Source organism: Ctenopharyngodon idella, chromosome 14 (assembly GCF_019924925.1).
Source record: "Ctenopharyngodon idella isolate HZGC_01 chromosome 14, HZGC01, whole genome shotgun sequence".
NCBI lineage: Eukaryota > Metazoa > Chordata > Actinopteri > Cypriniformes > Xenocyprididae > Ctenopharyngodon > Ctenopharyngodon idella.
In genome coordinates, this window is record NC_067233.1 from 15,383,885 (window position 1) to 15,401,548 (window position 17,664).

Consider the following 17,664-nt stretch of genomic DNA (forward strand, 5'->3'; position numbering starts at 1 on the left):
TTCCTCTCTCAAGATCCATAAAGGTACTAAAAATATATTTAAATCAGTTCATGTGAGTTCAGTGGTTCTACCTTAATATTATAAAGCGACGAGAATATTTTTTGTGCGCAAAAAAAAAACAAAATAACGACTTTTTAACAATATCTAGTGATGGCCGATTTCAAAACTCTGCTTCATGAAGCTTTGGAGCTTTACGAATCAAATCAGTGGTTCGGAGTGCCAAAGTCACGTGATTTCAGCAGTTTGGCAGTTTGATACGTGATCCGAATCACTGATTCGACTCAAAAGATTCATAACACTCCGAAGCAGTGTTTTGAAATCGGCCATCACTAGATATTGTTAAAAAGTCGTTATTTTGATTTTTTTGGCGCACAAAAAATATCCTCTGCGCTTTATAATATTAAGGTAGAACCACTGTACTCACATGAACTGATTTAAATATGTTTTTAGTACCTTTATGGATCTTGAGAGAGGAAGTACCATTGCTGTCTTGGCAGGCCTTGCTGAGCCATCGGATTTAATAAAAAAAAATCGTAATTTGTGTTCCGAAGGAACATTTTTGGGTGAACTAACCCTTTAACTATTGTTAAAACGTTTTGGGTCAGTTTTTGAAAGAAGTCTCACCAAGTTGTCTTTTATTTGATCAAAAATACAGTAAAAAAGGTAACATTGTGAAATATTATTACAATTTAGCTGTTTTATATATTCATATATCCTAAAATGTAATTTATTCCTGTGATGCAAAGCTGAATTTTTAGCATTATTACTTCAGTCTTCAGTGTCACATGATCCTTCAGAAATCATTCTAATATGCTGATTTGATGATTAAGAAACATCTTTTTTATCATCAATGTTAAAAACAAATATGCTGCTTAATATTTTTGTGGAAACCATTTTTTGATTAATAGAAAGTTCAAAAGAACAGCATTTATTTGAAATAGAAATCTTTCATAACATTATAAATGTTTTTACTGTCACGTTTGAGCAGTTTATTGCATTATTGTAACCCCTCTGGTCCTACTTGCCCCATTCTGACTGGGACACGAACGTCTCCGAGCCAGCTCAGAGATCCACTCGCTCAACTTACTGAGGTAAACGCTGCACAATGGTATCGATTTTTACAAAGTCGGACACATAATTGTAATTAATATGATTAGCCTTTTGCTTGACTATGTTATCAAACAGCTGATAATAATGTGTTGCTAATGTTACAAACCATTTTTCCGTTCACAAGTCAGCTGTCTTCTAAAAACCAGTATCCTTAGAAATGCTAGTTTGAACAACTCAGAACGTCAGTGGAGAAAGACATATAGTTCATCATATTCTAATATACATCATGAACCCGTTATATTGCTAAATCTACCCTATTTTTGCAAATCAACAGAAAAATATACCAGGATAACCTCTCCCTGCTTCAGAGCGGTCATGATATGCTAAAGCCCACCGGCACGTTGACGTGATTGGTTACAAGGTAGTTTGTGACGTCAGAAACATCAGCGATTTCAAACCGCGTTTTTGAATCACTGCAGTTTTAAAGAGAAAATACTCGGCAATGGTATTGACTTATGAATTTGCACATGGTTTGTCATGTCAAGCATATTAAAAACACCACATAGACAAATAAACCACATTAAAAACTTGATTTTCACCACAGCGAGACTTAATAAGTACAAAAATAGTTTGTAAAAATAGGAGATTCTGTATGAATCTCTGGGCAGTACATATAAAAAAAAATCTAATATCTGAATTCTAATCTGCATTTCATCTCTGAACTCACCTTCAACGATATTTCGGGTTTGATCTGTTACCATGGTGGGAGTGTCATTGAATGATGTAAACCCCTGTAAGACAGATGAAAAGGTCAGAGTAAGCAAAGCAGATCATTCAAAACCAACAGGAAATCAAAACTGCCCTTATTTATTTTTATATACCTTCTTAGTCTTGCTGTAAACAATTCATGTACATTAAAAAAAAAGTGTTTGTAATTTTGTAAAAGGAAATACTGTACATACAATACTAAGATTTTTTCATGTTTTTGAAAGAAGCCTTTGCTCATCAAGGCTTCATTTAAAAAATACAATATATATTATAATGTAATGTATTCCTGTGATGGAATTTTTAGCATCATTACTTAAATCATTCTAATATGCTGATTTGCTGCTCAAGAAACATTCTTAAAGTTCAAAAGGACAGCCTTTTTTTTTTTTTTTTTGAAAGCTTTGGATATCTTTTGTAACATTATAAATGTGTTTATTTTTGATCAACTGAATGTGTCCCTGCTGAATAAAAGCTTTAATTTCTTTTAAAAAAAATATTACTGACCCCAAACTTTTGAATAAAATTTAATTTTTGTCTCTTGTTGAATATCCTATTCTACTCTGACATGCAATACTTTCTGTCCTGAATATATGCAAACACCTCATGTGAAATTTGGAAAAAGTACCTTTTCCACAATCTGGCTGAGATCCGTCTTCAGAACTTCATTCACTTTGTCTAACTGTTCGGTCACATCAGCCAACTAAAAAAACAAAACAAAACAGCCATGCGTTTCAGTTTTCTGCTTATTTTCCACTTTTCTGTCAACCATTGTGGTAACACTATGTTGTAGAAAAAAGATGAGAAATCATTTTCATACCGATGAGTAGTTGGCTGCAATTTCTAGCTTGGGAAGGGTGCTAAGTATGTTGCGACAAATCTCAGACGGGCATACATCTTTGTAGAGAGGATCGTTAAGGACGTTGCTAAGGCTGTTGCGCACCAGGCTGAGGTTAGCCTGCAGTTTGGCTGTTCCTTCCTGCAAAGTCTCCAAGGTCAAACTCACGTTCTCCAGAGCATCCTTAGTGTCTCGCATTGCTAAGAGAGGGAACAAATGAGCAAACAAACACAAATGAACATTCAAAAATAAAGACTGCTCACGCTAACCAAGGCACAAATAATTCTGAAGGACACAAAATCCACACATGCTCCTTTGATTTAATTATGCTATAATAAATATTATCCATTGAGGGTAGATGACGCTGTCTTTGTATCTTTCAGTGTATTTCATAACCTTAATACACGAGATGGGCAGGTTCCACCAAAGAAGGATACAACAATACACATGGGAAAATAACTGGGCAAGGTTTTGTTGGGAAAGAAAAAGGAGTCAATTACAACTTTGTTACAGATAGAAGGTCACGGGAAGGACCAGTCAGGGTTTATTACTGTTTTACCTTTAATGGCTTTCTCCACTTTGACTAACAAATCAAAGACAAAACAGTGAAATAAGACACTACCAAAACCAACATATTGTATATCAACATTATATTCTCATGTGATATATGATATATTACGACAAACAGTTTTCCCAGAAAAGGTGAAAGCTAGAAAAGAAAGAAAATAAAAACAAGGGCGAGTGACGTACTTCCAGTCATGCTGAGAGCCGTGTTGAGGGCAGGCTGCACATCTTTTCCCAACTCCTCATGTATCCTTCCACCCAAGAGCAGACCTACATCTGAAGACACACCACAACATCAGTCCTCACATCAGGAACACCTTCTATTCCACTAAAAGGACCTGCAGCATACTTACTCTCCAGGTCATACAGCACATGCTGCTTCACGGTGCCATACTGAGAGATCAGGTAATCAATTTGCTGAGGAAGAGATGACACAGCAATATATTTAACTGCCAAGTCATCACTCGCCAATACTAAAACATCTACTAAAATGGATAATTTTGGTCAACTGCAGCATTATGCAGTCAAAAATGTTCATGATCTCTAAACTGTCCAGTTGACTTCCACCCATCCATCCATCCATCATCAATTTAGCTATCCATCCATCCATCCATCCAGCTATCCATCCATCATCAATTTAGCTATCCATCCATCCATCCATTTAGCTATCCATCCATCCATCATCAATTTAGCTATCCATCCATCCATCCATTTAGCTATCCATCCATCCATCATCAATTTAGCTATCCATCCATCCATCATCAATTTAGCTATCCATCATCCATCCATCCATTTAGCTATCCATCCATCCATCATCAATTTAGCTATCCATCCATCCAACCATCATCAATTTAGCTATCCATCCATCCATCATCAATTTAGCTATCTATCCATCCATCATCCATCCTTCCAATCATCAATTTAGCTATCTATCCATCCATCATCATCAATTTAGCTATCCATCCATCCATCATCCATCCTTCCAATCATCAATTTAGCTATCCATCCATCCATCATCATCAATTTAGCTATCCATCCATCCATCCATCCATCAATCATCAATTTAGCTATCCATCCATCCATCATCCATCCTTCCAATCATCAATTTAGCTATCCATCCATCCATCATCATCAATTTAGCTATCCATCCATCCATCCATCCATCCAATCATCAATTTAGCTATCCATCCATCCATCCATCCATCCATCCAATCATCAATTTAGCTATCCATCCATCCATCAATCATCAATTTAGCTATCCATCCATCATCCATCCATCCATCATCAATTTAGCTATCCATCCATCCATCCATCATCAATTTAGCTATCCATCCATCCATCCATCCATCAATTTAGCTATCCATCCATCCATCCATCCATCCATCATCAATTTAGCTATCCATCCATCCATCCATCCATCATCAATTTAGCTATCCATCCATCCATCCATCCATCATCAATTTAGCTATCTATCCATCCATCCATCAATCATCAATTTAGCTATCCATCCATCCATCCATCCATCCATCCATCTATCCATCCATCATCCATCCATCATCAATTTAGCCATCCATCCATCCATCCATCCATCAATCATCAATTTAGCTATCCATCCATCCATCCATCCATCATCCATCCATCCATCCATCCATCATCAATTTAGCCATCCATCCATCCATCCATCCATCCATCATCAATTTAGCCACCCATCCATCATCAATTTAGCCATCCATCCATCCATCCATCTATCTACTGTATCTATAACAGTATAATAGTGTATGTTGGTTATGGTTGTATCACTCACTGCAGGGGTCTGGTTGGCGAAGGTGTGCAGGTCTCTTAGGTTACTCTTCACCAGCCTCCTCATGCTCTTCAGCTGAGAACTCAGGTTCTGATTGGCTGCATATGCACAAAGTACCCCTGCCCTGATGATTAAAACAACACAAATTAAATCAGGCCAGAAAAGCAAAAATGGGACCATATGTAAAAGAACATGTCCCCCTCAATGTGTATGGTTGTTTATGGCCGTGACAGTAAGATAAACCAAAAGCTACTCCCTGGAGTGCCAGTAGGGGGCAGCACTACAGCACAATTACAAGATGCATATTCCTCACAGCTAGGCTCTTCTGGTAGCATATTGCCTCGCTTTGGGAATGTTATCTTACTCTTGCATAGTTTTATTGAGAACTGAGAGGCAACTTCATAGTGCTGCAGGTCTATACAGGAAGACAGCACTTTTGTTATGCAACTCTGTGAATAAATCCAAAGGAACCTTCATCTGACACAGTTGGCAAAGCACTTCAAACAAACTAGGGTGACTGTGAGCTCTCATTAATTAGACTGAGAGACACTTCAAGAAAAAACCAGCCCTGTATTAGTACCTATTTATGATTAACGCATCCTAAGCGGGCTGTCTTCTTTTTGTGCGCTCATGGTTACTGTGGGAGATGCTGAACATTGGCAGCACTGTCATGCTACGTCTATCATGCTACGTTTTCACTGCAGGCTGGGACAAAAGCCATGATTGACAACATGATTGATATGCAACAATAGTGCAAACAGGAAGGCTTTTTGTGATGTTGCATCAAAATGGGTGAATCACTCTGTTGGTTTTGTGCATAAATGTAATTGTAACCATACAAAGATGAATCTGTGGGTGCTGCTGCATATGAAGAGTATCAATGCTTCAACACTCTCCCGCAGGATGAGATTCATCACAGCTAGCAACACTAAAGATAGATGAATATATGTTTAATACATGATGACCAAGGATGAGAAACATTCAGTATATAAGTGAAGTACCTCCCTTTCAATTAATGAGGGAATTTAAAGTTTTTTTTTTTATATAATCGCTAGGACCAATTTCTTAGGTCACTTTTTCAAAACTCTTCGCACTGTGAGCACAACAGCAGTCTATGTGGGCTACAACGTGGATCATTTATCTTTACATTGGCATTGAATGATTATATCTTTTAAATGACAAATTCTTTTCTCACTTAGACACAAACACAGCCAAAACTCTACATCAATTAGATGTAGTTGAACACCTACACAGGTGTTAGTCTTTCAATTTTATTACTATCTATACAAAAGGGGCAAGAACAATTTTAAACTGGGAACATGTAAAATACTGTAGTGAATTCTAAATAGTAGAGTGTCCTTCTTGTTTTGTAAAGAAATTGTAAAAAAGAAAATACCAGTTTTTAGTGTTTTTTAGGTCGTTGCTTAATGAGTGACAAAGTGTGTTTGTTGGGTGAAAAACTTTGCCAGTGTTATGGAAGAATAAGTTGATCTAAGACATTTATGAAGTGTTTTGGTAGTCTTAATGCATTTTGAATGTGAAATTAACTGTTGTGCCAAGTTGAAAGTTGGTTAGGAGAACTGTGTTACGAGTTTTGAAGTGACCTAAAGTATTGATAAATGTGTAGCGATTGTAAAAGAACTGTAAATTGAATTGGCCACATGCCCCATAGGATGCTGAACTGCATAGAGAAAAGAAATTCAATGGACATACAATCGAGGAATTTCATTTTGTGACAGAACATGAATAAACATTAACTCTCAACAAATGACAAATTTTGAAAGATTTCTCTGAAATAAATTATATTAAAACAATTAACAAATCAAAATAGATTTTAATTTTTGATGATTTTATTTTACAAAACTCCATCGTTTTCTGGTAACTTTATAAATAAGTACTGCCATCAACTAATTTAAATTTTAAATTTAAATAAATAATATGCGCACATACATATATGTATGCATGTTTATGGGTAATACATACTGAAAAAAATATTATTAATTACATAATGTTATAATATATTTTTATAATACACTGCCTGGCCAAAAAAAGTCGCTGTTTGGATTTTAATAGGCAAATATTTAAGAATCTATGAATTAATCATTATTACAGTGATTATTATGTTTCTAGAATGTTATATGTTTGCCAACGGATCTTTTAACCCATAAAGATGGAGTGTGTAGCTTTTCATTTCTTAAACAACCATGTAGGAAGACACATCATGGCCATATTCCAGGATGACAATGTCAAGATCCACCAGGGTTAAAATTGTGAAAGAATGGTTCAGAGAGCATGAAGAATCATTTTCACACATGAATTGGCACCTCTGAGTCCTGACCTTAATTTCATTGAAAGTCTTTGGGATGTGCTGGAGTAGACTTTAAAGAGTGCTCGCCTCTTGCATTGTCAATACAAGAGGTGAGCACTCTGTAAAGTCTCCTCCAGCACATCCCAAAAATTTACACTGAGGTTAAGGTCAGTGCCAATTCATGTGTGAAAATGATTCTTCATGCTCCCTCCCAGCAATTCTTTCAGTTTGAGCCTGATGAATCTTGACATTGTCATCCTGGAACATGGCCATGATACATTTTAATACATGGTTGTTTAAGAAATGAAAAGCTACACACTCCATCTTTTAGGGTTAAAAGTACCATTGCCAAACATATAACATGCTAGAAAAATAACAATCACTGTAATAATGATCCATTCATAGACTTTTAAGTATTTGCCTATTAAAATCCAAACAGCGACTTTTTTTTTTGGCCGGGCAGTGTATAATTATTCATTATTTAATAAAATACTTACAGGAATTATTTGAATTTTATTGTAATTCTGATTTCTTAAATTAAAATTCAATTCTGCATCCTGTTTGCTACCTTAATTCATATTCAGTTACAGTTTAAAATCTGAAATAGAGCAAAGAACAAACTGGTCAAATTTTAATATGTAAAATCCCTCACATGTGATGAGATGTTGTGCTTTATATGCAGATAGGGGGCATTGCAGAATGGTCTCAAGGCAGGAAACAGACCACAGACTGATCAAAATGGGTGGCTGGCTACAAAGCACCATTGTTTTCCTTCTTTCTCACCCCCTTACTCCGCATGTCCTCCTCTTTCTGTCTTCACTGTGTGTTGGTAAGCTGCTATCTGCTCGGCTCCGTAAGGTCAGGGAAAACATAGCAGGCAATGAACAAAGAGGCTTTGAAGATGGCGAAATGCATTCCACACAGAGGGCATTGAGATGGCCTAAAACTCTGCAGGGGACCTCATATGAACCAGCAAAGAGAAGTCTGTTTTTTTAACAAGCAACTTTGGATCTAAATTCCTGGTAAAAGAAAAAGAAAAAAAAAAGCTTTCTAATGAACACACACACACACACACACACACACACACACACACACACACACACACACACGTGATTAATTAGTTAACTACACATATACACCTTCACCAATACATAATCCTCTTGCATTTCTTCATTAAATATTTCCTTTAAAAACTGCTCTGAGCTCACTTTGGCATCATGGTGAAAATAGGCTTTATAACTTTGGTTGGTTCAGTGCACTGAAGAATGTCTCCATAGACTAATGGAGGCAGGAATCGCATTACTTTCACAATGATCGCTGTATTCATTCAGACTGGACCCTGGGGCAGGTCCCACAGCATCCCTGTCTATAAATGCCTCTTTGGGGGTTTGAGGAGCAGGGCGGGGGTAAGAACCTCCTTGACTGCCTCTTTAAACAGAAGATGACCCACCGGGTTTAATTTCGCCCTGCCATGAAGGCGTTCCAGGTCTACCTGTTGGTTCCTCAGTGCTCAACAGACCTGTAATGTGATCGGCCCACCGCAACAACACTGCCAAGCTACTGACCCAGACAAAGACAGCCACTGTCGACTGGAAAATGAGGGTCAGTCATTTATTTTTGTAAGGCTGGATGGATTTAACTACTTTTCAATGTACTGAACTACAGTACCATGACTGCTAAAAGTTTGGACACATTTGTAAGCATATTTCGTACATATACATTTCTTTACAAAACTATAATTTCAATTAAACAACTGGAAATGGATGAACTGCACTGGATAAACAGGCAACAAGTGTGTGTCCAACATACATAGGAACCTCTTCAGTGGTTGAAAAGCATCTTCAGATGCACCCGACGACTCTGAAGACGCTACAATGCAAGATGGGTTTAATTTGTTCATTAATTTTGTATTGATTTACACACTTCTATGTGCCAATAATTCAATGATAGAATGGAAATGAATTAACAAACCAAAATTATATTATATTTTAGTTTTATTCCACCAGAAATTGAAATGTTCCTTTAAAGGTTTCCACAAGTTTTAAGTTGAATATGTTTGTGGAAATGGAAGCGGTAAGCCCCATGTGTGCAGTGAAAGTAGGCCAGATTGGGCGGGTAATTGAAGTGAGAGACAATCATTTCTCTTTTCCATTCATGTGTAGGACAGAAGGAGGACACATGATTAACCACACAAACAAAAGCATTCTCTCTCCATTCTGTGCCACCAAAATATTGTGGGCGTTTTTCTTTGAGGAGAATATTACAGCTAAAATACTCATTATTTATGATAGTAACTGACAGAAGAAACTCTCTACAATGACTGATTTTCATTTGTATTCAGTGGACTGATGACGGTAATAACTGATGATGGGTCTATTTAAAGGCTGCTTTACAACACAATCACAACCCTGCAAATACATTGACGAAAGACAACTGTACAGCTATGTGCCAAGGAGAGCTGTACCACCATATGACGACTGAAAACACACACACACACACACACACACACACACACACACACCAGAGAGAGGCTGACGCAGAGTCACATTAGGACATATTGTCACCGTAACCATGGTTTCTCTCTTACGCAAACACATTCACACATTTTGCTAACTAGATATAGACAATCCTCAGGCACTAGCCACCTTAAATCAGGATTTCTAAAATTTATTTACACCAAGGACCCCTTTCATAACTCCAAACTATTCGAGGACCTCACAATAAGTCAGTGTGATTTCAATTTCCCAATTTCCAAAGTCTAAGTATCACACTAGTCAGAATCCTGAGGAGAGGTCCACCAATCAGAGTAGTCGCTGTTACTATAGAAACTGCGATGTCATGAAATCAGGCTCCCCACACTCTCAACTTTGCAGCCCTGTGTTTTTGTGATTTTTGAGAAATGTATTTTAAGATTTTGCAGTATATTATACTGACAGCTCATGGCTTAAAGTCTGCAGTTATAGTATATGTTCATTGCTCATCTACTGTAGCTCTATATCACTAATACTACATCCCTCAAATAGCAAAGAGGTCCCCAAATTTCACAAACATTGCCCTAAATTACCGTAAAACCACATATATAAAACTTGCATATATATAATGCATAATCAAGCATTATTTCTACACAATACCAAAAGCAAAACATCAGCTAAAAGAGACAAAACTTTATATATATATATACACACACACACACACACACATACACACTACTGTTCAAAAGTTTTTTGAAAGAAAATTTTCAGCAAGGATACATTAAACTGTTCAAAACAGATAGTAAAAAGTAAAAATAAATGCTGCACTTTTGAACTTTCTATTCATCAAAGAATTATCACAGTTTCCACAAAAATGGCAACATTGATAATTATAAGAAATGTTTCTTAAGCATTAAGGGGACCTGTTACCACAACTTAAATAAATGCATGGTTGCAAGTTAAAAATTCTAATTTAAGTTGCAAACATTATTTTGTAGAGTTCTGTTGACATAATAATGTTGATCATCAACTTCATATCGTCTGTAATTTAAACAAATTTCTGTGTTAATAGGTTGTTTGCACAGCGTCATTGCTGCACGCGAAATGCGGCTGGAGGGCAAGGAGTGATTTTTCTATATAGGAATCCTATCACAAACTCAAAATTCCTATGTTTTGCATCGTTTATGGTTGCTCAAATCTACCAAACCGAGAAACCAAAATTAGTTTTTATCGTTTCCGTAACTTATATCGTTTTTTAACTTTAAAAGTTGTCACCTTTTATAGCGTTTTGCATCTGCTGTTACTGAAATGAATATGGATACCTGCTTACCTTTTGTTTTTGACTTGGTTAAATATTCACATTCTTCATGCTATCGTTTGCAGGGAAGAGAAGATATTTTATCCTATTGAATGATAATTTGGTATTTTCACTTCAGTTTTGTAATATTCCATTTACAATGTTGATGTGGTTACCGTGAGAACAGTGTCACGCGCTGGGCACGTGCTGCTTTAGCCATCATATGGTAGAACATTTCCGAAGAAAAAAAAAAAGTGTTCAACAAGCTGACAGAAGTCGATCCATTTCTTTGTTGGAAGGGTGTAAATGTAACTGTAGTTTTAATGTTTTCTTTGTAAATATTCACTTTCCCATATGCCCACGGAGGAGAATCGGAGGGGCATTCAGGGGACAGACACCCTTTTTTACAGTCTATGACAGACACCGACACACTGTATTTTTTGTTGTTGTTGTTGTATTTAATTCAACAAATGACAATCAAAATCAAACCCATAGAAGCTTGTGAACAGTTTTGAAGTGGCTGCGTGCAAGTTACACTCATTCACAAGCTGAGTGAAAGTCATACTTGCAAATGTAATTTTAATTATTAAACCAAACAAAATACAACACTTTCAAAAACAATCAGCTATGTGATTATTTTATTGAGTGATAGGGAGTGGGTTCCTGCTTCCCTTAGTGTGTTTCTACACGTAGAATAGGCTCCTGTTGCAATTCTCGATTCAGCATAAATGACCTACAATGGCGACATTTTTCACAATCACGACAGAAAATCAAAAATACTGCCCTAACTTCATTAGCAGAAAAGCAGCGTGATATAAACAAACCAGACTAGAACTGAACATGGCGTGAAGGCAGCTTCACATTCTCTATATCTACCTCCTCAATGGCAGGAAAGTCTTTCAGTTCAGTAGAAAAATCGCTCCTCTTCATAACATAAGGTTCACGTCCAACATATGTTGTGATTTTCTGTTTATACCTTTCTAAGCCAGCACAGTACAGACTTTTCCCCATCTCTTCCATTCTGATTTTCACTGCTTGCCCTCCACATTAATTTTTTTTTAATTAGTTTGTAGTAACTTGATGAAATTGTCTTGATAACTTCAGAAAATAGGCAGTGGATTTCTAGTTCCTAGCATGCTTTGCATAGGACTGGATAAGGAGAATAAATGTTAAAAAATTAAGTGTTAATTTATTTGTTTATAGTGAAGGGAAAGACCTACTAGTGTTTAATGCTGTTGTGTTTGACATTTAAAAGAGTTTCTGTAATGTTGCAGTTTTTGTGGTTACCACTGTGCTGAAGAGTAGATACATGAAGGTAAACACTACATTGACTCTATAAGCAATTACTGCAATAATGCGTGACAAGTAATATCTTACTTGCTCATTTTATATATGTTAAATAATTTATATTAGCATGTGCTATGATTGCTGCCGATTTGAACTGAAATAGATAAAATTAATTAGTTCCATGGCTACAACTCTGGTAGTTGGAGTGACTTTTTTTGAGAAATCAACTTGAAAATTTGTGTTTTTGCTACAAATTAAGTTCCTCTAACTCAATGTAGCTTGTTGGTTGAACGTAAATTCACTCAAAGCTGTCATAAATAAAAAAAAAATTATGCAAACTGTTTTTTTAGAGTGTAGAATGATTTCTGAAGGATCATGTGACACTGAAGACTGGAGTAATGATTTTTTTTTTGTCATCACAGGAATAAATTATATTTTAAAGTATATTCAAATAGAAAACAGTTATTTTAAATAGTGATCATTTATCACAATATTTGTAACAGTTAATCTGGTTTTGGTTCTGTGTATTTCAGCTCTGTGTCTTTGTTTTCAATCAGTTTCCTGTGCTGCTCAGTTACCTTGGTTTCTCATTGTTTGATTAGGTTGATCAGGCATGCCTCATTTTCTTGATTAGTTTGCTTGTACATTTAAGCTGTGTTTCTTTCAGTTGATTGTCAGTTGATGTTTAGGAGTCACGTGTGTTTTGTTTCTAGTGCTTTGTTTTAATAAAGGACTGTCTACTGCTGCACCTAGATCCTTTCCCCACCATTATTGCAACCGTGACAATATTACTGTTTTTATTGTATTTTTGATCAGATAGTGAGCATAAGAGTCTTCTTTCAAAAACATTAAAAAAATCTTACAGACACCAAACTCTTGAACGGTAGTGTTCGTTACATACAGTGAGGTAATACAAACCACTACTGAAAATGCTTCTATTTAGCATTTTTCTAATTTATTAATAAACTTCACTAAATCAGATGGGTGAAAAATGTTATAGAGGACCGACATCTGTGGAGATCTGTGGAAAATGCATTTGCTGCAATCTGTAGAGTCCAATTAAGGCTAGAATGCTGGACGCTCATGCTAACCATCTCTGCTCAAACACAAGTTAAACAAAAATGTAAAAACACAAGCACTTACACCTATGTGCCTACAACGATTAATTTCCAAGACTGAATCAAGATCTATCCATAATAATATTTCAAGGATGATGAACTGAAAACATGCTAAACTGACAGTTAACAGCACAGATACTGTGTAAATGCAGCTTTTCTATGATTAAACGGGGATGATTTAATGAATGAATGTGTGAGCACTGCACAGCCCAGCTGCACTATGGATGTCATGCGGGTTCACATGCTCTACTGTATTGAGTTTGACAGGCTGTCTCTGCAAGCTGAGTCCTGGGGTTGGCAGAGGAGCAGTGGCCCCCGTTGACCTTCAGTGCCCTGAGCATAACACTCCTTCTGAGCAGCAGCCGGGTTTCTGCTCTACATCCAATCACAGCTAAGAAACAGTCAGCCGAGCGAGTCCCTCACATATACAGTACCCCACAGGAATGACAAATCAAAAATTAGACCACTTTAATCTCAATAGTTAGATAGCAATGAGATTAAACTGAGAGCAAATGGAGACTTTTGCTTCAGATTTTCCTGAGATTGTCCTGCAGTAAGCTTATATATGTCTTCTCTAGAGTTTCAGAAGACATCTAAACAATGTCTCCAACCAAAGAACAATTATCTGAGCTTTAGAGCTCTTACTTTACATCAACAATTCTCATTTGTGTCTATTTTTAATTCCCCTAAGGAATTTAAGAAAAACATCCGAGGAAAAAGTCTCATAGGCATTAAAAAACAAGCTGAGCAATGAAATTTTCCTCTCTGTACATATCTGTGTGTGACTTTACACATTTAGGACCACAGTTAAATATTATTTATTTTAATGAATGAATCTGCTAGTTTAAATTAGCAATATGTAAACCCTTAAGTCTTATCCATGTCAATGCAAAATCTATAATCCATGTTCTGTTAAACTATTGCTTTGAATTAGGACTGTTTAAATATCAATGCACATCCAGAATTAAAAAAATCTATAATAAAAATGGCTTGCAAAAGCGTCAAAGTGTATTATTATGTTTTAAAGGGCAGCCTTCCTCAGAATGAGGACACAAATTTATGTGAGCGGTCATTTGTAAATAATGGCAATAGCATCTATTTTTAGCTCAATGGCACATGGGAACTTATACATAGTAAGACAGAAAATATGAAATATATGATTTCAACATTGATAATAATAAGAAATGTTTCTTGAGCAGCAAATCAGCAAATTGGAATGATTTCTGAAGGATCATGTGACACTGGAGTAACGATGCTGAAAATTCAGCTTTGCCATCACAGAAATACATTACATTTTATTTTCAAAATATATTCAAATAAATAATAATAAAAAAAGTTATTTTTTAACTGTAATAATATTTCTCAATATTACTGTTTTACTGTATTTTGGTTAAATAAATGCAGCCTTGGTGAGCATGAGAAACTTCTTTCAGAAACATGAAAAAAATCATACCAGCTTTATTAATTAGTCACACCAGTGAAATCAAATTATCTTTCACTACTTGCAGCCATCTGAATCATGCATGTTAAGCATGCAACAAACAGTCATTAATGTAGATGATCTAAAGTCTAGAAAAAAAAGTGTTACAGAAAATGAACTAAAAATAAAAGTAATACATGCCTCAAGCTGTTATTTTGCCTGACCATCACACCATTGTGTTCATGACTGGGTTGACAGTGTCCCTAAGAAATGCTGTTTTTCTCTTAAAAAGTGAGATGCCACTAATGAGGAATTTTCTTGTCATAATTGGGTCACTTATTTAATTATTCATCAAGCCTACATTATGCCCAATGTTACAAGAGAAAACAGCAGAGCTCAGAAAAGCGGCCCAAGTTCAAACAATTACAATAAAATTTCAAAGTTTGGAAAAGAAAACTCCATGTTTCACCCCGTTACTAAGAACAACACTACTCATAACAAGGTGACCAACCACCACTTGATACCCTTCAAACTCAAGAATATTTCCATAATCTCTCTGTGAGAATCCTCTCAGGATGATCACATAATATTTGAATGATTTTCAGAATGATCTTCATACCAAGAGACTGGGTGGCACCTGTCTTAATTTTAAACAAGATTGACCCTGAAGAGAGCTGTGTGTAAAGTAGCCCCTTTTATGGCTTGATCAGAATCATGAAGGTTGAAATCCTGAGAGGTTTTTGCATGAGGAGACATGCCCATCTCCAGGCAGCCAGGCATGTGCTATGGAATCTTTAATCAAGAGCCAGCCAGCTGTATCCATAAAGCAGAGGCACATCAAACACTCTATTCAGTTTGCCGTGGCTATCCTGGAGTTCCTGCTATTGTGCGATCCTGCTGTATTTCTTCCTGAAGTGTACACTTGTCTACAGTATGTCTACAGTACTTCCTGAAGTGTACACTTGTCTACTTGTCTACAGTACTTGTCTACAGTATGTCTTTGGGAACATGGCAATTTTAGGACAGGGAGATTAACTGCAAGCTCAAATGTATCCATGTTGAGGTTTTTGATTGTCATATTATTGACATATATAGACATCTGATTATTCAATTTAACTCTTTCTTAATGTACTTGTTCAGTTGGGTGCCAAAGTCGCACAGGGTCCTCGCGCCGTCCGTTTATTTTTACGCGGATCCACGGTCACAAACTCGCCAGTCTTGGTCCTTTAGACAGAGGTTATTGACTATACTATTTAGAGGGCCTCTCCCATGCTTGCTCTCTCTAAATGTATTTTATTTAGTCCCCATAGATCTGTGTACACCTAAATAAAAGAACATTATTTCTAGTCAAAGGCCATGACACCACTTCAGATATAAGCCGACCAATACTTTCTCTAATAGTAGTTTTGGTATGGTCATGCCATGGTTTCCCATGTAGACTTATCTAGAGTATCATTACATTAAACACAGGTAAGGCTCACCCTATTTAGGTTGGTCGGTCAACTTTCTGTTGCCCTGAACGGAAGGAAATTCCCTTCATTAGCCTTCACAATCTAAGTGATTGCTATCTAAAATCTCAGTTGGCGTGCCCCAATGCTCCACTCAAAACTAGTAACGGACTTTACTTTTGCGGTAACAGCGGGTACAACATAATCTAGCAGATATGGTAGATGATTCATATAATCATTCTGAGTGAATTGAGTGGAGGGAAGAATGGGTGAAGAGATTGAAGTGGGGGAGAAGTAACAAATGTGAAGGAAGGACAGGAAGGAAGGAAGCTTATAAATGTCTGTAAGTGTGTGTGTTGTCCATATCTCGAGAGATCTAAGTATCTGTATCTTTATATATATATTAATACTGTATTGTTGGCATTGAATTAATTATAATTACCATCAGCACATCTCATTTACCATCTTAAATGGTTTTTTTTATTTATTTATTTATTTTTTATTTAGCTTGATGAAAGCATTCTGCCAAGAATATATGTGATGCCTTGGATTTGAATCTGCTCAAAAGAAGGCATCCAGGTAGACAGACCTTTTGGTACATCTTTTGTATCTTTGTGCATATGATACCTGAAAACACTGCCTATGTAGGTATCATAATAGGTTTTGGAAGTTTACACATGCAAGCACACATGCGCATTCAGACAAGCGCAAAAAACTTACGTGATAATGAAGGTGGTTGTGAGTAACAGTGTGGTCAGCAGTCCTCTAAGGCAGTCTGCGTTCTTCCTCTGTCTCTGGTGCATCTCTCCTCCACAGTTATCACAGCAGCGGCACAAACAAAAGAGAAGCCCCACCAGCGGCAGCAGCACGGTGAACAGCAGGCCCAGTGCCGCACACACCACAAATCCAATCTCATAATAAATCACCTGCACACAACACAAAGTTACATAGATTAGAGTATCTTAAATGTTCAGTATTTGCAAACAAATTGAGTTATGATTTGAGATAGTTTCCTCAATGCAGTATAAGCCTGGTCCACAAAGAATTCCAGGAAAATAAATCTCAGGTAAAGGATTAGTTCACTTCAGAATTAAAATTTCCTGATAATTTACTCATCCCCATGTCATCCAAGATGATTATGTCTTTCTTTTTCAGCTGAAAAGAAATTAAGGTTTTTGAGGAAAACATTCCAGGATTTTTCTCCATATAGTGGACTTCAACAGATACCAACAGTTTAAAGGTCCAAATTGCAGTTTAAATGCAGCTTCAAAGGGCTCTACACGATCTCAGAAGAGGA

General features: G+C 36.5%; 1 protein-coding gene across 13 annotated transcripts in view; it reads right to left on the bottom strand.

Moving 5' to 3' along the window:
- The window catches only part of prom1a (prominin 1a), a 78,571-nt gene that overhangs the window by 18,035 nt on the left and 42,872 nt on the right, over positions 1-17,664 (bottom strand). For all 13 annotated transcript variants that reach the window (XM_051860334.1, XM_051860342.1, XM_051860333.1 and 10 more), the window contains 7 exons: positions 17,088-17,293; positions 5,022-5,142; positions 3,571-3,634; positions 3,404-3,493; positions 2,636-2,853; positions 2,444-2,518; positions 1,778-1,841 (listed from right to left, as the gene is read on the bottom strand). In XM_051860334.1, coding sequence (XP_051716294.1) covers positions 1,778-1,841; positions 2,444-2,518; positions 2,636-2,853; positions 3,404-3,493; positions 3,571-3,634; positions 5,022-5,142; positions 17,088-17,293 — 838 coding nt within the window. The remainder of the gene's footprint in view (positions 1-1,777; positions 1,842-2,443; positions 2,519-2,635; positions 2,854-3,403; positions 3,494-3,570; positions 3,635-5,021; positions 5,143-17,087; positions 17,294-17,664) is intronic.